Source organism: Manis pentadactyla, chromosome 9, assembly GCF_030020395.1.
Source record: "Manis pentadactyla isolate mManPen7 chromosome 9, mManPen7.hap1, whole genome shotgun sequence".
NCBI classification, from domain to species: Eukaryota; Metazoa; Chordata; class Mammalia; order Pholidota; family Manidae; genus Manis; species Manis pentadactyla.
In genome coordinates, this window is record NC_080027.1 from 63,449,832 (window position 1) to 63,471,833 (window position 22,002).

Sequence of the window (22,002 nt, forward strand, 5' to 3'; positions counted from 1 at the left end):
GCATCTATGCGGATGATCATGTGGTTTTTGTCTTTCTTTTTGTTGATGTGGGGGATGATGTTAATGGACTTTCGAATGTTGTACCATCCTTGCATCCCTGGGATGAATCCCACTTGGTCGTGGTATATGATCCTTTTGATATATTTTTGAATTCATTTTGCTAATATTTTATTGAGTATTTTTGCATCTATGTTCATCAGGAATATTGGTCTGTAATTTTTTTTTTTGGTTCAATCTTTGCCTGATTTTGGTATTAGGGTGATGTTGGCTTCATAGAATGAGTTTGGGAGTATTCCCTCCTCTTCTATTTTTTGGAAAACTTTAAGTAGAATGGGTATTATATCTTCTCTGTATGTCAGATAAAATCCCGAGGTAAATCCATCTGGCGGGGTTTTGTTCTTGGGTAGTTTTTTGATTACCACTTCAATTTCTTTGCTCGTAATTGGTTTGTTTAAATTTTGTGTTTCTTCCGTGGTCAGTCTTGGAAGGTTGTATTTTTCTGTGAAGTTGTCCATTTCTTCTAGGTTTTCCAGCTTCTTAGCATGTAGGTTTTCATAGTAGTCTCCAATAATTCTTATTATTTCTGTGGGGTCCGTTGTGATTTTTCCTTTTTCGTTTCTGATTCTGTTGATGTGTGTTGATTCTCTTTTTCTCTTAATAAGTCTGGCTAGAGGCTTATCTATTTTGTTTATTTTCTCGAAGAACCAGCTCTTGGTTTCATTGATTTTTTCTATTGTTTTATTCTTCTCAATTTTGTTTATTTCTTCTCTGATCTTTATTATGTCCCTCCTTCTGCTGACTTTAGGCCTCATTTGTTCTTCTTTTTCCAATTTTGATAATTGTGACATTAAACTATTCATTTGGGTTTGTTCGTCCTTCTTTAAATATGCCTGGATTGTTATATACTTTCCTCTTAAGACTGCTTTTGCTGCGTCGCACAGAAGTTGGGGCTTTGTGTTGTTGTTGTCATTTATTTCCATATATTGCTGGATCTCCACTTTAATTTGGTCGTTGATCCATTGACTATTTAGAAGCGTGTTGTTAAGCCTCCATGTGTTTGTGAGCCTTTTTGCTTTCTTGGTACAATTTATTTCTAGTTTTATACCTTTATGGTCTGAAAAGTTGGTTTGTAGGATTTCAATCTTTTTGAATTTACTGAGGCTCTTTTTGTGGCCTAGTATGTGGTCTATTCTGGAGAATGTTCCATGTGCACTTGAGAAGAATGTGTAACATGTTGCCTTGGGTGTAGAGTTCTATAGATGTCTATTAGGTCCATCTGTTCTAGTGTGTTGTTCATTGCCTCTGTGTCCTTTCTTAATTTCTGTCTGGTGGATCTGTCCTTTTTAGTGAATGGTGTGTTGCAGTCTCCTAAATGAATGCATTGCAGTCCATTTCCTCCTTTATTTCTGTTAGTATTTGTTTCACATATGCTGGTGCTCTTGTGTTGGGTGCATATATATTTATAATTGTTATATCCTCTTGTTGGACTGAGCCCTTTATCATTATGTAATGTCCTTCTTTATCTCTTGTTACTTTCTTTGTTTTGAAGTCTATTTTGTCTGATACTAGTACTGCAACACCTGCTTTTTCTCCCTATTGTTTGCATGAAATATCTTTTTCCATCCCTTGACTTTTAATCTGTGCATGTCTTTGGGTTAGAGGTGAGTCTCTTGTAAGCAGCATATAGATGGGTCTTGCTTTTTTATCCATTCAGTGCCTCTATGTCTTTCGATTGGTGCATTCAGTCCATTTACATTTAGGGCGATTATCGATAGGTATGTACTTAGTGCCATTTCAGGCTTTAGATTCGTGGTTACCAAAGGTTCCAGGTTACTTTCCTTACTATCGAAGTCTTACTTAACTCACTTAGTATGCTGTTACAAACACAATCTAAAGTTTCTTTTCTATTTCTCCTCCTTTTTCTTCCTCCTTCATTCTTTATATATTAGGTATCAAATTCTGTACTTTTTGTCTATCCCTTGATTGACTTTGGGGATAGTCAATTTAATTTTGCATTTGCCTCACAATCAGCTGCTCTAACCTCCCTACCATGATTTTACTACCTCTGGTGACAACTATCCAACCCTAGTAACACTTCCATCTGCAGCAGTACCTCCAAAATAGACTGCAGGGATGGTTTGTGGGAGGTAAACTCTCTAAACTTTTGCTTATCTGGAAATTGTTTAATCCCTCCTTCAAATTTAAATGATAATCTTGCCGGATAAAGTAATCTTGGTTCCAGGCCCTTCTGTTTCATGGCATTAAATACATCATGCCACTCCCTTCTGGCCTGTAAGGTTTCTGCTGAGAAGTCTGATGTTAGCCTGATGGGCTTTCCTTTGTATGTGATCTTATTTCTGCCTCTGGCTGCTTTTAACAGTCTGTCCTTATCCTTGATCTTTCCCATTTTAATTACTATGTATCTTGCTGTTGTCTTCCTTGGGTCCCTTGTGTAGGGGGATCTGTGGGTCTCCATGGCCTGAGAGACTATGTCCTTCCCCAGATTGGGGAAGTTTTCAGCAACTACCTCCTCAAAGACACTTTCTATTCCTTTCTCTCTCTCTTCTTCTTCTTGTATCCCTATAATGTGAATATTATTCCACTTGTATTGGTCAGACAGTTCTCTCAATATTCTTTCATTTTTAGAGATCCTTTTTTTCTCTCTGTGCCTCAGCTTCTTTGTATTCCTCTTCTCTGGTTTCTCCTCCACTGTATCCAACCTGCTTTTAATACCCTCCATCGTGTTCTTTAACGATTGGATCTCTGACCTGAATTCATTCCTGAGTTCTTGGATGTCTTTCTGTACCTCCATTAGAATTTTGATGATTTTTATTTTGAACTCCCTTTCAGGAAGAGTCATGAGGTCCATATCATTTAAATCTTCTCAGGAGTTGTATTAACAATTTTACTCTGGGCAAGGTTCCTTTGGCGTTTCATGTTTGTATATGGCGCCCTCTAGTGTCCAGAAGCTTTACACTGGAGCTGCTGAGCCCCTGAAGCAATGTCAGGGGTTACAGCGGAGCGGTACTGTGGGTAGGAAAGAGCTGTTCCTGGCCTCCTGGCTCCTGTGCCTGTGTCCACTGCCTGCACCTGTGGGCCGGTCAAACAGGTATAAGTTTTTGTCCCAGAGCAGCTGGATATGGATCCCTGCTTTCCACAAGCAGCCGGAATCCCAGTCTCCCCAGGAACTCTGCCTGTATTAACTTTCCAACCCAGTAGTCATGCGAATCTCATGAAATCACCATGAAATGTAGGTTTGTACTCTGAGAGCAGATCTCCAGAATTAGGTATTCAGCAGTCCCAAGCCTTCCACTCCCTCCCTGCTTCATTTTTCTTCCTCCTGCTGGTGAGCTGGGGTGGGGGAAAGGTTCGGGTCCCGCAGAGCCACAGCTCTGGTGCGTTACCCTGTTGGCTGAGTCCTGCTCTTTTCTCCAGGTGTGTGCAGTCCGATGCCCTCCTCTTTCCTGTTGCTCTCTCAGGATTAGTTGCACCAATTAAATTTTCTAATTATATCCAGTTTTCGGAGGAAGCTTCTGTCTCTCCTCTTATGCTGCCATCTTTAATCAAGGCCCCAGTTTTTTATGTGCCAATCCAGAATCATAATCGAATCTACATCTTTAATTCCAAAATGCATTATCTCTCCCCAAAGTCAGTTCCCCTTCTCTGTTAGTTTATCAGACTCAATAAGCTTCTTTCCACAAGGAACCATCTGACTGACAGCAGAGACCTGTAATAAGGATTACATGTCTATGTTAAATGCAGACTGTTTTTCAGTTAACTACTATGCTTTGTATTTAAAGTAATTTAACTTCTCATGCTTTTTTGCTCACACTGGTGAAATGATGTAAAATTTTCCCCAGTTGTTAAAAGTTATTAATACATGTATTTTTTTTCCTAAAGCAAAATTGAGATGACTTCAGTATAAGTACAGAAGTTGTCACACCACATCCCCCCAGTGTGTAATATATGAGCACAGGGTACACTTTAGAAAACTTCAACAGGAGATTCTGGAAATTCTGTCATTTACCACCCACATGCCCATTCCTCTTGATTCAGTACTGATCCTTAATTTTTATTTTCTTTTTATCCTAAGAAATATATCATAAATGATGAAAAAATAAAAACAAACAAAGCTTATTGAGAGCAAAATATGTATTAGCTTCAAAGGATGCAATGATGAATAAGGCATGATAGCTTTCCTTCAGGGATTTCCAGCCTTTAAGGAGAGTCAGACATTTAAAAACCAATGACTAGTATTATATGAGTTATCATGTAGGCTGGTATGAGGAAGGTTGCTGTTCTTCACAATATTGATCTATATGACCTAAAATTCAAAAAAATCAAAACCTATAACCATAATACACATTTTTGCTAGTTCATTCTATGAAATATTTTTTAGACATGTAAAGGATAGATATATCCTTAGATTTATCCTTAAGATGTATAAAGCATGTATGTCAAATGTGTAAAAACAATAAAAAATTACATAGGCACTATAATTGTGACTATGTGACTATGCAAAATATTAATGCATGCTGACTTGGACACAGACAGGAAGACAACATTGAAAAATAAAAATAGTTATTGCTAGAATAATGGGTAAGTTTTATATTTCAATTTCTCTTAATGCTATAATAGCCTAAAAAAAAGTTTATAAAGGTATGTTGGTACTATTTATTCAGTGATTTGATTGTTCAACCAAAACAACATACACTAAAATTTCTCCATGCTGGCTAATGTGATTTATTCTATTCTTTATGTCTTTTTTTTCAGTGTTGGTCTTTACTGTGAATGCCAGGGGAGACTCTGCTTCATTATTAGTGTTTATTTATTTCCCCTGTTCTTTTTAACCTGTTTCTTCAAACTATCTGTAATCTATAATTATGTAAGAGAAGACAAGTGGTGGATTTCCTATCATTTTAACTAGATTAAATGGCTATCTTGATTCATGTTAATTTATTTTTTTAAACATTGCTATCCAATACTGCTTATCTATTGAAAAGTCCCAAGTACTTTCAAACTCTCTATCTACAATACAAAAATCACCCTCCTTGCTACAAACCTACCATTTTTCCAGGTATCTCTATTTCTGTAGAATTTTTCAATTTTGTAGGTTCTAATCTTTGCTCTCAGCATGCAGCCACTGCCCATTTTTCTATTGCCAGAATTAACACTTCAGTTCAGCCTTGGCTACCATCTAACTGGTCATTTTCTATTGCTCCTTTCTTGATTTATTTACCCTAATTTTCTTCTGTTCCATGTTTGCCTACCTACTTCCATAACACCACACTGACAGAGGCTCTTGCTATGTCACAGGCCTGCTTTAAAATATCCAATGGACTCCCATTTGGCTACTACATTTGGTGCAAACTCTTTAGCTTAATTTTGGGATCCTCTTCCTGCTTTGTAGCATTTTTCTCATGATTGCTGCTCCACTCTAAACCAACAGGCCAGCAACTGATTCTTCTCCTTACATATCTTTGCTTATATTGTTTCCTTCACCTGGGATGTACTCCCTCATTCTGGCCTTAATCATTTAGAGCCCCATTTAAAGATAACCCTTTCCATCTTGGCTTTTCTTATTATTCCAGGTGACTTTGACTTCCATTCTTTCAAAATACATACAACTCTGCTTGTGCCCTCCTCTCTTAATCTTCTTTATATTAGAGCTAATGATGTAAATAACAATCAGATTGTGTGAATTTTACAAAGACAAAAATAATACCTTTCTCTTTATTCCCACCAATAACATATTACACAGAGTACTGACTTATTCAAAGATATAGTGTTTTCCAATTTAATGTTCTTTTCTATTCCCAGGAAAGATAGATAAAGGAGGTCAGAAGACAGGGTCTTGAATAAGGAAGAACAGGAGAAAACGAAGGAATAGGGATGGGGAAAACAGTATCTTCTTGGATCTCACACAACTAAGCTAAACTTTCAGTATAAAGAAATAAGAATTTATTTACTTTACTTACTGTTACATGTAAACTGAACATTTGGTTGTCTTATTATAGGAACTATTTTAGTCAACAGTGATGCTTTATTGTCTATTGTTTCTCTAATATGCTACTAGGTTTATTTACCTTTTTTTTCATTTACTATTCTACTAGTTTTGTTAAGTATCTTTGGTTTTTATTTTTATAAAAGTATCATTTCTTTAAGAATATTCCTCTGCTAAGGAATATAACTGCCTGTGGAAAACCAGGCCAGTGCTGTACAGAAAGCAACATGCAGAAAACCTGTGTACCCTGACCAGACCAGACCTGAGTGTCTGTTTTGGTGTGTGTTTAAAATCCTCTTTTTCCCCTCCCTGTGATCCACTGAGATTTAAGTTTCAGATCCAAACAAGTTAGTGTTCACTGACTTTAGTTTTTAATCAATACTATAGTAAATGGTACCTGTTACTGAACCTCCAAATCCAATTCTTGTGTCTGATGCACAGTAAGTCAATCTCTAAGTCACCAGGTTTGAAGCAGAGAAAGCTTTATCATCAGAATGGCAGCCCAACAAGAAGGTAGCGTACCTTTCCCAAATCTGCCTTATCCCCTTGAGCCTACAGATGGGTTATTAAATACTATTGGCAAAGGAATGTGGCGGTCAGGGCAGAAACTGGAAGGACTTGAAACTTCTCAGAGTTATACACCAAACCTGTCTTCTTGGTGCCACCTGGGGGTCCTGATAAGTTTCATGTTGACTCCACATCTGGCAGTGGATCTGTGTGCAACTTGGGAGATTACTATGGAGGGAGAGCCCTAATGAAGATCTAAGCAAATAAAGAAATATGCAGGTTCACACCCTCACAGACTGGTGAACATAAGCATAGGCAAGTCAGCTCTGTCCAAGAAGCACAAATCTGAGTGGATCACCTTAGAGCTATAGAGATATTTACATATTAATTATGGCATAACCTCCCCTGGCCAGAACCCTGGAAAACTGCCCTTTTTGTTTTTTATTAGTGTTCCTAAGAAGATGAAGTTTAGGATAACATTTAGGGTTTCCAGAGGTAAAAGCAGTGCTTGATTAGAGAGGCATTGGAGTGAATATAATCCTCCATGTAAATTACAGTGAGATATTACAAAACATTTTCTTTCTCAAGAAAATAAGGTATATACATACTATTTCTCAGATATATTTGGGGTTAAAATAAAGATAAAAGATAGGATTCCTGCTTTTTGAGGAACAAGGATACTTAAAATAAAGCTTATTATGCAAGAAATGAAAATTTCCAGAGGAAAAATAATCCCATTAGACATCACTAATATAAAACTGAATAGAATTTATCTTATTTAATTTCAAAGTTAAGCATTTTTAAGGTACAGTTTCAAGGTCTCTGATATATATATTAATTTCCATTTTATTCTTTACCTTTGAGTGTGATGTTGCCCTTGTATCATATTTTACAATAATCATATGAATCTATTTGCTGATCCAATCTCTCTTTCTCTTTCAAGCCTCAACAGAAGATTCCTGTAAGCAATGAGAGCTCTGAAGCTGAGACAAAAAAGGAAGAATATCTGAGTACTCCTGAGTGCAATTCTCAAAACGTAAGATTAACTTAAAGTGGTTTTAACATCATCAACATGAAAATAAGGGTATAAGCATTGTAACCATCCTAGTTCTTGCCATTGAAACTTTAATTTATATGTAATATCTACTGTCTAAGCATGGTACTTTCAAATTTGAAAAAGCAGGTGTTTGTTGGAGATAAGTGAGGTAGGTGTTCCTTTAGGAAATGTAACCAGACTCTTAAGGAGTGCTGTGAACTTTAGTTGCCAAGGAGGTAAGAGGATAACCACATGCTCAGGAACAATGTGCATTCCCACAATCACATGACAGAAAGCTGTTAAAATATTACAAAAAAAAAAAAAACAGAAAAAAACAAATAAAACCCCAAAGGATGTGATTCCATAGTATTTTCTCCATACAGCAAATAAGCCCAGCATTATAAACATAACATTAGAAAAAGGGAGATTCTTAACATGAAAATATGAAACCTGGAAGTTTTTTATTCATAATGTGTATAATGAAATTTTAATTCTAAAAATTTGGCACAATTGCAGATCTTTTATATCTGGATTAGAGAAATATCACAGGATAACAATTGTATTGATCTGACTCAAAGTTAGGTTTCAGTCTGGTGAATAAAGTAGAAAGTGTCTTCTGAAACTATTCATGATTGAAAAGAAATCAGGCTACATCCAAGGACAGAAGATAGAATAGAAATGTGAGTTTACCAAGTCGATTTCTTTTTCCTCTCTTGGCTACCAAAGTGAATTTAGAAATAGTTATTTCTCAACAATTTTGACTTCAATTTTTTATATAAACATGTACCAAAACTATACAATTTAGAACATAATAAGGTTAATGAGAAATAGAAATTAAATACCCTACAGATTACCGCTAAAGGAGGAAGAAGTCAAAGTTTTGGGTAGGAAGGAACATTTTTGCTGTAGTGTGAAGGACAGATGGGTTTCTGACAGCATGAGCAAAGGTGCAGAGATAAGAAAATATCAGAATAATATGGCTAGGGGACAGAGTGCAGAAAGTGGTGGGATATGTGCCTAAAAAAGTTAATTTGAGACTTAAGTGTGAGGGTTCCTGGATTCCCAAGCTAAGGAGTTTAGTTTGAATTAGTGATGTAATTAAAGTTTCAAAGTTTGTATCCAATTAAGTGATAAGACCATTGGCTTAATTTTAAGGACATTGTTTTTATTTCTATATGTATTTTCATAAAATATTAAAAAATTATGTTGTACACCTAAAACTAATATGTTATATGCCAATTATATCTCAATAAAACAAACAAAAAATCTTGGAAGCTTCTAGACTGCACCCTTATGAGTAACACGCAGGCTTGATCCTTAAAGGGCCTGCTTTGTGCCCTTGGCTTAGGAGGAATTAAATTGCCTTTTACCTGCCTCTGTACTAATGTGTGTGTGCCTTGAGCAAATCGTTCTTGTAATGAGGTGACCAAAGCATCTGAAAGGACAAGAAACTGGGACTTTACAAAATACACAAAAAATGTTCCCATTGGAGGCAAACCTGAAAAGTTATGTGCTTTTTACTTAGTTCCCAAAAGTTGTATTCTGGCCCACTTTTCTTAGACCTGTAGTTCTTACCTCATCCTCACAATGGTATCACCTGCACACTTCCTATGAAGTACTCTTGCCCAAGAATAACATCAGAAAAATTAGCTCAGCATCTTGGTATGTGGGGTCTAGACATTACTTCTCTTTATTTTTTAAAATTCTCCAGGTGATTCTTGTGTGCAGGCTAGTTTCACTAACATTGTAGTTCACATGTAAATAATCAAAAAAATCATGTAGGGAACTTTAACATTTTTTTAGATATTCTGAAAAATCTCTGAGGAAATTTAAATAAATAAGACTAAGGGTAACCTGTGTATTTTTAACATGGACCTGACAATCTGCTTCCCAATCCAGATGACTCAGAGGCAGAGATGGTCTGTGAGCTGTAATTTGGAAACATTGCTTTAGAAAAGATATGATGCCTTAGTGTATTGTTTAATAATAGATTTTCTGCTACTTGTTATATTTGCATTTTAAAGAGGGTAGTACCTAAATAAGGCTGCATAATGGTAGTGATGGAATAGTGTACTATGACTTTTGATAGTAAGTATTGATTATCCATCCCAGAATCCGTTGTTTATTATGTAACCATATATAAGATCAGTACTGATGTAGGAATGTGAAACTAATCAGGAAGCTGATGTGTGATTTCATTTCTTGCTAAGTTCTCCATGGGAGAACTAGTGGGCTATCATGACCCCAATTTACAACGCCCAGAATATGATTAATCTTAAGCATGGATAGCTCTATAGTCCCTTTCTAGGATTCCCCAGTGATAATAGACAAATTCTGCCACCTGCTTCCACCTTAGAGGAAGAAGGTGGGAGGATCTTTGGTCTATGAGAATTATTGTTACTCAGCGTATCTAAATTAATCCAGAATATTCTAATTTGTGTTAGATATCATTACATGTATTGCTTCCATTTCAATTTGGCAGCGTGAAAGTACCTTCATCTTGACTCTAACATGCTGGACACTCAAGCTTCAATTTGGGTTGCTTTAATCTAAATAAGGTTTCCAAACACAATTTCATTAAGAAAAGACAAAATAAATTTACCTCCCTTTCTGGGAAAGAGATTAGTGCATTTTCTGTTGTAAGAAGGATAGTCGTATCATATTAGGCAGAATTCTAACCTTTGTACTGTCTTTCTTTGGACATTAAGCATGGTTTAAAGTGTGTGGGTGGCATGTTGAAAGGAGTGGATTTATAATGATTAATTTTGTGTCACCATGATCGGGCTAAGGGATGCCCAGAGAGCTGGTAAAACATTATTTCTGGGTGTGTCTGGTTGTTTTCAAAGACATTAGCCTTTGAATCAGTAGACTAAGTAAAGAAGATTGGGACCCAAAAAGAACAAACAGACAAAGAACAAATGCTCTCTCCCTCTTAGAGCTGGTACATACATCTTCTGTCCCCAGATATCAGAGCTTCTGAGCTTCAGGCCTTCCAACTCGGAGGCTTACACTCAAATTCTGCACCTCACTCCAGTTCTCAGGCCTTCAGCCTCAGACTGCAAGTCACCATCAGCCCCCTGCTTCTCAGCCCTTCAGAAATGGACTGAATTATATGGCTTTCCTGGTTTCTGAGCTTACAGAGGACGTATCATGGCTATCTCTTTGTTTATGTCCTATTAGTTCTGTTTCTCTGGAGAGCTCTGATGAATACAATCACTTTTTTATATTTATATTCTGCATGTTTTGTATATTTTTAAATACTGAGTCTGCTTTTTTATGAAAGACTTCTCTTTAATCAGAGATTAATCAATGCCACTTAGTTTTATACAAGGAAAATAGATATTAGTTGTTGAGTTAAATTTTGATCTGAGTACCCTTTGCTTGACAAAATTAACATTTGTTTTTTTATTTGTTTTTCTGCTCTATGAAATTCAAAAGTCTTGAAACTACTGAATGAGGAAATTTTAGAAATAGAAAAGTGAGATAAAATAAGAACCTGAATCAAGCCAATAACAAATAATTGAGAGCAAAAAATCAAAAGTATGAAATGAAGAATTCCAGAGGACTTTGTGATCAAGTGAAGACATAGGAAGAAATATGAAGTCTTATATGAACCCCAACTTTTATGATGGTTGATTGGGACAAATATATTGTTATTCTCACATAAGCTACATGAAGAGAAATTTTAAGTTAACTTTTGTCTATTTACTTCTATTTACTGCAGAAGAGATTCATGCTCTTAATAACTAGAATGAATAAAAATGTGCATTGGAGCAAATTATTTATGCCAAATGTGACAATTTTTAAAACAACTTTATTGAGGTATAACTTACATACCATAAAAATCACACATTTTTAGTGTATATTTCTATCATTCATTAAATTTAACAAGGTATGCAACCATTTCCATCTTGCTAATAAAATCCCACATGCCTTTTTTACAGTTGATCCCTGTTTCCACCTCACCCAGTCCCTTAGTTCTAGCTGTATAAAATAGCCTTTTCTGAAACTTTTTATAAATATATTATATAATATATGGTGTTTTGCATCTTTTTCACATAGCATAATAATTTTGAGGTTTGTCCATGTTGTAACATATATCAATGGTCTGTTCTTTTTATTGCTGAATAGGATTAATTGTATGGTTATAGCACAGTTTCTTTATCCATTCATCAGCTGATAACTTTGGGATTGCTTCCACTTTTTTGGCTAGTGTGAAAAATAATGTTATGAATATTCACATAAATATCTATGTGTGGACATATGTTTTAATTTCTTTTGAAAAAATAGTTAGAAATGAAATGGATATGGTAAATTTTTCCTTAACTGTTTAAGGAATGGTTTTCCAAAGTGGCTGCACAGTTGTGTATCCTAATCAGCAGTGTGTGAGAGTTCCAGTTCCTCCACATCTTTGTCACCACTTGTTATTGACTAATTTTTGTTTAAGAAGAAAAACCTAGTATGTAAAGTCAAATTTCATTCCAGGTTTCATTGTTCATTTCCTAATGGTTAACAATATTGGGGGTATTTTCATATACTTATTCACAAATCATATGTTTTCTTTGGTAAAATGTCTACTCATATATTTTCTCCAGGTTTTTCTTGGGTTGTTTGTCTTTTTACTATTGAATAGTAAGATTCCTTGTAGATTCTGGATATAAATCTTTTACCATATATATGATTTAAAGACATTTCTCTTTATATGTTTCTTACCTTTCCATTTGCTTAATGTTGTCTTTTAAAAAATAATAGATGTTTTTGTACAGTTTTAGATTTACATAATACATGAACAACAGTACACAGAGTTGCATATAGCAGCCAGCTGTTTTTCTGTGACTGATTTCTAGTTTAGTTTTCTTACAGTCTGATGGCATGCTTTACATTTGTTCAGGTGAGTTTTATGTCCCACCGTACAGTCTGTCTTGGTGAATGTTCCATATGACTTGAAGAAGAATGTGTATTTTACTCATTTGATGAAATACTCTGTAAATGTCAATTAGATCCAGTGGATGTATGGTGTTGTTCAGGTCAACTATATTCTTACAGTTGCTTGCTCTGTCAGTTACTGATAGAGTGTTGAAGTCTCCATCTATAATAGTGGATTGCTCTAATTCTATCAAGATTGTTTGTTTTTTTCCTATTGAGTTGTTTGAGTTCCTTATATATTTTGAATATTAAGTACTTATCAGATACGTGGTTTGAAAATATTTTCTCCCACTCTGTAGGTTGCCTTTTCATTTGTTGATGAAGCTTTTGAGTTTGATGCACTCCTGCTTTTTAATTTTTACTTTTCTTGCTTGTGCTTCTGAGATCATATCCATGAAATTATGGCTGAGACAAATGTCAAGGAGTTTTTTTCTCTGTTTTCTTCCAGGAATTTTATGGTTTTAGGCTTTATTCTTAAGTCTTTAATGCATTACAAATTAATTTTTATGCATGGTCTAAGATAGAGGCCCAGTTCAGTATTATAATGTAATTTGAAATTAGGAAATGTGGTGCTTTTATTTTTGTTCTTGTTTCTCAAATGATATTGCCTATTCAGGGTCTTTTGTGATTCCATATGAATTTAGGATTGTTTTTCTTTTTTCTGTAAAAAGTGCTATTGGAATCTTGGTAGGAATTGCATTGAATCTATAAATGGCTTTGGATAGTATGGAAATTCTTACAAAATTTATTCTTCCAATTCAAGAAAATGAAATAACTTTCCACTTATTTGTGTCTTCTTCAATTTCCTTCATTTTTGTCCTATAGTTTTCAGTGTGTAGATTGGTCACCTCTTTAAATTTATTCTAAAGTATTTATTTGATTGTTTTAGATCTTCTTGTAAATGAGATTGTCTTCTTTATTTCTTGTTCAGATAATTCATTGTCAGTGTGTAGAAAGACTATTAACATTTGTATGTTAATTTTGTATACTGCAATGTTACTGAATTTGCTTTTCAGTACTAACAGATTTTTTGTGGAGTTTTTAGGATTTCTATATATAAGATCACATTATCTACAAGCAGACAATTTTACTTCTTTTCTGATTTGGTTGCCTTTCATTTCTTTCCCTCTCCTGATTGCTCTGGTTGAGACTTCGAGTAATATGTTTAATAGGAGTGGTGACAGTGAGCACCCTTGCCTTTTTCCTGATCTTAAAGGAATCATTTTCAAACTTTCACCACTGGGTGTGATGTTATCTGTGATATTGTTATATATGGCCTCATTTCGTTGAGGTTTGTTCTTTTTATATGCAACTTGGATTGTAGATGGGCAAAGCTACTGGCTGGAATCTCTGCTTGGGCTCTGCTGCATGCAGGACTATAATTTGCTAAATTCTGAGGGCTGGTTACTGTAAGCCTCACCCCTTCTCCATCTCTATCTGATCCCTAGAGGTCAAACCCTACATACTCCATGACTGATCCCCCTAAATTGGGACCTGAGTAGGCCTCCCAATAGTCATCCTGCAATCCTGGGGTAGCTGGATGTCCACCTTGGGCTTTCTTTTTTCCACTGGAGAAATTGTAGTCTCAGAGGAGCCTTCTTAGTACAGCATTGGGCCGGTCTAGGTGAGGAGCAGTGCAGTCAGAGTGTAGCTTCTCTTATCTTCTAATTACTTTACCTCCTCTTATCTTCTCAGTCTCTGTGATCAAGGGGTTATCTTGTCAGTTACAATAGAAAAGCATGTTGGAATTTTGACAGAGATTGCTTTGAATCTGTAGATCAAGACGGGGTAAATTGTCATCTTATGATACTGATTCTTCTAGTTCATAAACATGGGCTGTCTCTTCATTTACTTACATCTTTTTAAATTTCCTTCAGTGATTTTTTACAGATTTTCAGCATACAAGTCTTGGACTTCTTACTTTCTTTATTCCTAAAGTTTGTTTTTATGTTATTATGAATGGAGTTGTTTTCTTAATTTTATTTCCAGATTATTAATCTCTAACATATAGAAATGCAATTATTTTTTGTATATTTGTCTTGTATGAGATTAAGGAATTTTGAGTGACTGTGGGCTATGAGTCAAAGTGTGATGAGATTTTCGAAACAACTACCTGAAGTTGCAATGTTGATTCCACATAATTATGATGCTATATCCAGAATAAGGGAGATAAATACCGTATCTAATTTTGCTTATCAGTCAAGACTGGTAAAGTATGTTCCATTCTAGAAATGACACTTCTTGCTTCAACAATGACAAATGGAGTGTGTCTACTAAAGCTTGAAGTGGAAGGCTAAAGAGGAAGGTCAAAGTTTAATAATGGTTGGTTTAATTTCTGCTTCAATCAATTACTAGTTATGCAACCATGAACATTTAACCCCATTGAGGCTCATTTTCCTCCTCTGAAAAAAAGAGATAAAAATCTCTTACCTTGTATAGCTTATTCAAAGGATCCAATGAGAGAGCCCAGTTTAACACCTACTATGCCATTGATAGACAGAAGGCCATCAATAATTATTACTTTCTATTCCTTTATGCAAAGATATGCTTCTCACTTAAAATTTCAATAAATATTTTTGGATTAAATATTTCAATTAATTTCTCAAAAGAGAAAACTTTTACAAGATGTCAAAAGCAACCATAAATACTATAATTTGGAATAGGGAGTAGTCTTTACTGTTACTTTACAGGGCAGATCCTGACACAGCTTAATGAGACAGCTATGAGAAGGAGAATATTTCAATCAAATATAAAAATGAATTCTTCATGAAAAGTATATGAAAATAGACTTAGCTCCTGGAGGACATACTGTATTATATGACTGAAGAATGAAAAATGATCATCCTGGGGTTATCATGTTAACATCTTTTCCAGTTCCAGGATTCTGTGATCATTGGTGACCTCACTGAGAATTGACTGGAGCACATGCAATGTCTTAGTGAATCAGTAGCAAAAGTGATGCCTTTTGATTCCCGTTGGTCACACCTGAGACTAAATAATACAGTAGATAAACCCTAGAAATTACATAAAACCTAGATCTGAGTGTCAACTTTGCTGTTTCCTAACATGTCACTTTCACAAGTGATTTTATTATTCAGATCTCTCATCTATATAATGTAAGTAGACAGTTTTCAAACTTTTGCATGCCTATGAATTAACAGGTCCACCTGTAAAACTGCTTATGCTAAGGCTCCACTCTCCCAGATTATTAATCAGTAGATCTGGGGCACAGCCCAAGAATGTTTATTGTTTTAATAAGCCCATCTAGATTTTCTTCTGTCATTATTTCTCGTTAAACATTTGGAGAAACTCTAATGTTGATTTCTTGTAGGTTTATCGTGATGATTATATATAATAGATATTAAATTAAACAAAGTATTCAATTATATCAAAGATGTCCTTATTTGTTCATTCTAAGAAAATGGCTCTGCAATTTTAATATTCAGTATGTCAGTATCTTCTGTGGTCAAGGTTCCAAAGTTTGAATTAGAGATCATGCATAGTCTTTGGTATCTTTGTGGATTCATTCTACTTATTCTCCTTAGGAAAATGGCTTCTGGATTCTTTGGCTTCTTTTAGTAGATTTAGAAAACTCAAAATGGATTAACTAAGGCTTAATAGCATATTGAACTATCAATTTGGGGTATGTTTAATTTACATTGAAAGCAGCTTTACTTAAGTGATAATATTGGATTCACCTGGAGAAAGCAAAGGATGTACCTACTTTACTCCATTTTCCTGCAGTTTGTAAATGTGTCTCATATTGTTTAATAGCATGTCAAGAATTAAAGACATTGAGCATTTTGTTGGAATTTTCACTTAGGGATTAAGACAATGCTCAATGTAAATGTGTTTTACAATGTTTCTGACTCCTATAGGTAGCAAATATTGAAATTTTCTTAGTTTTCTGAATAAATGAAAAGTGGCAATGACTTATGTTTAACAATGAGAGCACTTGCTCAGTTTCTTGCCATTACACCTGCTCACAAGTCCCTGACCAAAGGGCATTTATTTAACAGCAAAGTGTTGTCCAAGGAAATGAGAGGAGAAAATGTACATAAAATAAACCCTAGAGCTGTGAGTAGAAAATGATGCACTTTTTCATGTTAAAGCAATGTTGGCAGAGATTTAAGAAATCATAGTTCACTGTTAATATTCAATATTCATTGTGTGATATTTGATGGCCCTAATGAGTTGTTGGCAGATGCTTGTGGTTAAAAATCTTCCTAGGCATGTCATGCCTGCTGTGATTGGGCTGAGAGAACACACACCATTGTCATTCTCGTCTACACTGTATCAAATCATCTGAAGAGGTGAGCTTCATACAAGGCATTCTTCAGGTGCTACTGTGGTAATTTTCAAGAAGGAATAGATGTGCCTCCAGATAATTCAGGAATGTAGATAGTTTCCTAAGGTTTTCAGAACAATTTTCTGTTATTCACATTAGATATAAGTCTCCATGTTTATCCTCCTATAACATGTTAATTTAAAGTATGCAAAGATGTGAACTTAATTGTGATTTCTTATCAGAAATCATATAGAAACCTTAAGAATAATGGTGAACTTAATAATTTGATACATAAAAATAACCCAATAACCATGCCAGTGTTTAGTATAAGGATTTTGGCCAAACAGTGATATGCAAAAACAAAGCTTAATCTGGTCCCTAATTCTTTGACACCTCCTATTTTACCTGAAAGGCAAATAATGGCTTCTTTACGTGCCCCTAGTGCTTGGTTTATACAAATTTTATCCTGTATCATAATCCATCTTGCATGTTGATTATTTGTATAAGTTTTTCATTTTGCATTAGATAACAATTTGAGGACAGGGAATATAAAAAAGTGGTATTTCCTTCAGTGCCAAGCAAAATGTTTTTCTTAATAGATGCTCGTTAGTATTGCTCCAAAGCTACAAAGTTAAACAGGACTGAATTTTTCAAAATTTAACTGTTTCATATGGAGGATGAAGAAAGTAAGGTTCAGTGAGGAATGTGACTTGCCCAGAGGTGCCTGGTTAGGGAAGATGGGTATTAGACCCTGCCTGCCCTGCCCTCCTCCATTACCATTCCTCTAGCAACTGCATCTGGGGTTATCACCTTGGTTCAACATTACATTTTCAATCTTTAAATATCTTGCTTTCCAGTTTCTACCTTTTGATTATTAAAATAGTAGTAAAATATTCTGCAATAAATATGATTCCATTTTATACAGAAAGTTGGCATCACAGAAAAATTTAGCCAAAGTGCTCTCATGTTTCTAAGTAACAAGGTACTGAACTCCATTTTTTCTCCTTTATAATATCCTCAAAATCATGCTCATCTTTAGCCTCCAGCCTGCCCCATATCTTAATTAAGTATGCAGAATCAACTGGACTTTTATACCTGTCATAGATATTTTTTGTTGATAGAATTTCAGGTTGCTCAATTATGTACTTGCATTAATTATTTTTAGTTCTTTTAATGTTTTAGAAGGTCAGAAGAGATAAAACTAATCTCTCTTGCAAAGTAGAACCAAGTGTTTAATACCCATAACAAAATTAAAGTAAGCAGCAGTGTTAGAGATATAAACTCAAAGAAGACTTTAAATGAATCTTTGCTAAGTCATTCCATCTGCCTTAAATCTTAAAGTATTATTATTCATTTCTGAGAGAAGGAATAGAGTGTAATATAAAATAATCAAAATGCAAAGAAGCCATTCCCTTTTTGCAGTCTATCAGTGATTGTTAATTCTGTCGTGGTTTTTGTCAAATTAATGTTTGTCATTTAGAGCCCTGGGGTATTGGGTGGTGAACCAACATTCACAAAGGATCACAAGGAAAGAAATTGAAACAGAGAAGTCCATTACTCACCAGTCCTGGAGGTGGTACAAGGCCCACCTGGCTGAGCCGCATGAAGAGGTGAAGGCAGGTGCTGGCAGAGATGGAGCAGTAGGACCTGGGGACTGTGCCTTTTTTAGGTTCAGGGATAGAGGGCTATGGGATTAGGCTAGTCTGATTGGTCAATTCAAACCAAAAAGAGCAGGGATTTTGGTAAACGCTAACTGGAAGGGGGAGAAGAGGCATTCATGTCCCATCAAAGGGCCCAGAAGTAGAAGGACCTCAAAGGCAGGATAGAGGTTGATCACCGGCAGCACTGGGGAAATCACAGCAGGAACTTGGACTTCCTTGTGACTCTAGGCTGTCATCCAGGGCATGCCCTGGTGGGAAGGGCTGTTGTCAGTTCCAAGCCCCTGCAGGCCTCTTAGCCACACAAAATAAATGCCAAGGTGGCAATATTATGGAGAGTTATCTAAACTTTTTAAAGTGCCCTTTTGAAAAGGTCATTCTAAATATACAGCTTTATTTTCATAATGTCTAAATTGAAGCCAAAGATGTGCATGTATCATAATGAAAACCTCTGCATCATCTAAATCCCTAAGTTAGGTTAGATGGACTGACCTGATGGTCCTGTCAAGGATTCTGCCTTGAGGAGGAAAAACAAAGAAACAGAAAAAAAAAACTGTGAAGGGCATCTTCCAAGGCTAAGGTTGCTCAAGAAGGATAGCTGGTCAGTTAATGAGATGCTTTTCTTGCCATATTAAATCATAAGCAGAAAAGGATGAGAGAGGAAGAACCACAGATCTGGAAAAAAAATCACAGCAACAAATCCTTTGCCAATGTCAAGATTTTCTAATGACCAGAGTCAGTATGTTGACACCAGGGTTGTAAAATCATCAGTGTTTTTATTCTCATCGGATTCAATATTTATTGACAGAATACAGACATTTTGATTGAAGGAATGGAAGGCTAAGGAGAAAAGGAAAAATAGAAACTAAACTAAACTGAGCAACTAATATGTACAGGATACTCTATTAGCAACCATTATATATCTTTATATTTAATCAAATTCTTCCAACAACCTTTTCAGGGAGGTAATAGTTTGCCTATCTTACAGATAAAGTATCAGAACCTCAGTAAGATGAAGCTATTTTCCCAAGGTCACGCAGCTAATAAGAGCTAAAGAAATTGTCATCTGGGAGGAGCTAACTCTTCACTCCATTCGCCTAGCCAAGTTGCCTGCATTATTCCATTTCCTGTCAATGTCAAAATTTTTGATGTAACCATCATTATCTACATTTTACAAAAGAGGGAAAAATGAGGTTAAGTAGCATTATCCCAACATCTTTCCACTGGCAAGTGCTGGCCTGTAATTAAGTTTTTAATAGTACAGAGATGTAGAAAACTGACATTGAATAAAGGGTCAAAAAATAAAATGTTAGTGGATTTTCCATGAAGCAATCTTTCTCCTCTAGCAATTTATTTTGACTGAGGATCCTTTATGGGTGTTTAATATTAAAATGTTCTTTCTTTTCTGAAATATTGCTGAAATATAGCACGGTGTTTGGTTTTTTGGTTTATTTGTTCTAATGTCAAAATTTGACACTAACTCTCCCAATACTTACTGTTGGTGTTTATTCTTCTGTATATATCAAAGGCCAGAAACCCCAGGGTTTGTAATACCACACTGTCACAGATAGTAGGAGATGGAGTTGGGACTCAAATTCACTTACACGTGACTCCAAAGCTGCTATCTCCATATTAAATGGGAGTCTTGACCATGGGATACCCCAGTATTACAGTCTCCTCACCTTGCTGTCATTGTGTGTTGTTCTCCATGCACAGAGGTAAATAATTAGCAGGGTTTGTCTAAACTCCAGGGTTTGTCACTTGGCCTATTTTTATGGCCATAATACAACATTTCGTGAGAAGGCAGTTCACTGCCCAAAAGCACAGAAACAAACTGGTTGTTCTGAGGTGTTGGTGTGTATGTGTATATGAGAGAAACAGTGTCATCTCTTCATAAAGATGCATTCATGGCTCATCCCATTTCATGTTTTACATACCCAGCTGTGCTCCTTTCTAGGTCTCCTATATAATTGATACAGGTGAGCTGCATATTGAAACAGCTGAATTTGTGCATGTTTTCCTGATCAATTTTCATATTTTGTCACTTGAGTTCTAGATATATATGTACATTACTAATCAGGTTGAATTTTTCCTAATTGAGATGGAGTGTTTTAAAAAGGCCTGTTAGCCTTTGGTTATACCATTTTATGCAATTCTCAAGATTATCATTTAAACCTTTTGCCTCTTAAAACAGAAAAAAATTCCTTTGTATGACTAATCAGTTATTCACTATAACAAGTTACATCTCTATTCTTCCCCAAGTAAAATTGCATGCTTGAGGTGACAATGACATCTGAACATTTTTAAAAAAAATAATTTGAGGTTAAAATTGATAAGGGAGAGCTAGCTTTCTAGGCACTGTTCCAAATAAAAATCAAGTTTAAAAAAAAAACATGCATATTATCTCATAAGCAAACTGTGTAAAGACAAATAGTTCTTATATAAATAGTCATATCTCACTGGAAAGCGACAGATCAGCTATGTCCTCCAAGAAAGGAGCATTAGTTATGCCTATTTTATACCCACTCTCTGTTTTATATTGTTATAATATTACCTATATAATTTTATACTATATATTTTCAGCTTAAATGTTTTTCACATTAGTCAATATCCTACACATCTTAATGACTACAAAATATTTCATCTTTTTATTTATCATTTAATTAACCAGCCCTAATTTTCAACCATTTTCTTTTTCTTTTTTTCTGTTACATAAAACATCATAACAAATGCTTCTGAGTTCAGTTTTCTTTCAATTTTTTAATTTTTATTTTTAACTGTAGATTATTGCCTTCAGAGAGATACTATCCTAAGTGAAATATACCAGATTGTGAACATATTTAAAATCATTATATCTGTCTCTCTGAATTATTTTCCTAAATGTCTGCAACAATTTATTTTTACACCAGTATTTTAAAAGAGCAAGAGAGGGAGAACAAGAAAGAGACAGAGGACCAACAATAAACATATAATTGTTTGACAGAAGAAAAAATAGTATATTACTGTAATGATTATAATTTTTTGGTGTAATTAGATCGTATATTTTCTTAAATGACATGATGATGGCATTGCATTAATGCAAATGCATTCAAAAAGTTTTATTTAGAGCTGTATTTCTTAACAAACTGTGTAGACCAGATAAATTATTATATAAATAATTATCATTTATTGAATATATAATATTAGGGAGTCTGCTATAATGATAGGTAGGTAGGATTCATTGAGTATCTCATATGTATCAGGGGCTTTGTTCCAGGCTGTTTATATCATTCATTTTTTCATCATCATCAGGGCTACTATAATACATTGAGATCTTAGTGATAAAAGGCACAGAGCTAAGTGCTTTAGATCATTTTCCTAACCCTTACATGTATTTATAAAATATAGTTCCACATTTAATAGATACGGATATTAAGAAAAAATTAGTGACTTTTCCAAGACCACAAAGCTAGTGACTAGTAAATTTGAGAATTTGAACATTGGTTTAAGACAGACTTCTTAACCCATGGGTTTAACCACGACCTTATTCTGTTTACTCATAAAATCTCTTATATGAAAAAGCATTTTTCATGTTCCTTCAAGA

At 35.0% G+C, this 22,002-nt stretch overlaps 1 protein-coding gene across 3 annotated transcripts in view; it reads left to right on the plus strand.

Annotated features, from left to right (window-relative positions):
• LUZP2 (leucine zipper protein 2) overlaps positions 1 to 22,002 on the plus strand; it is a 493,734-nt gene that overhangs the window by 450,442 nt on the left and 21,290 nt on the right. For all 3 annotated transcript variants that reach the window (XM_057507481.1, XM_036932720.2, XM_036932721.2), the window contains one exon: positions 7,455 to 7,547. In XM_057507481.1, coding sequence (XP_057363464.1) covers positions 7,455 to 7,547 — 93 coding nt within the window. The remainder of the gene's footprint in view (positions 1 to 7,454; positions 7,548 to 22,002) is intronic.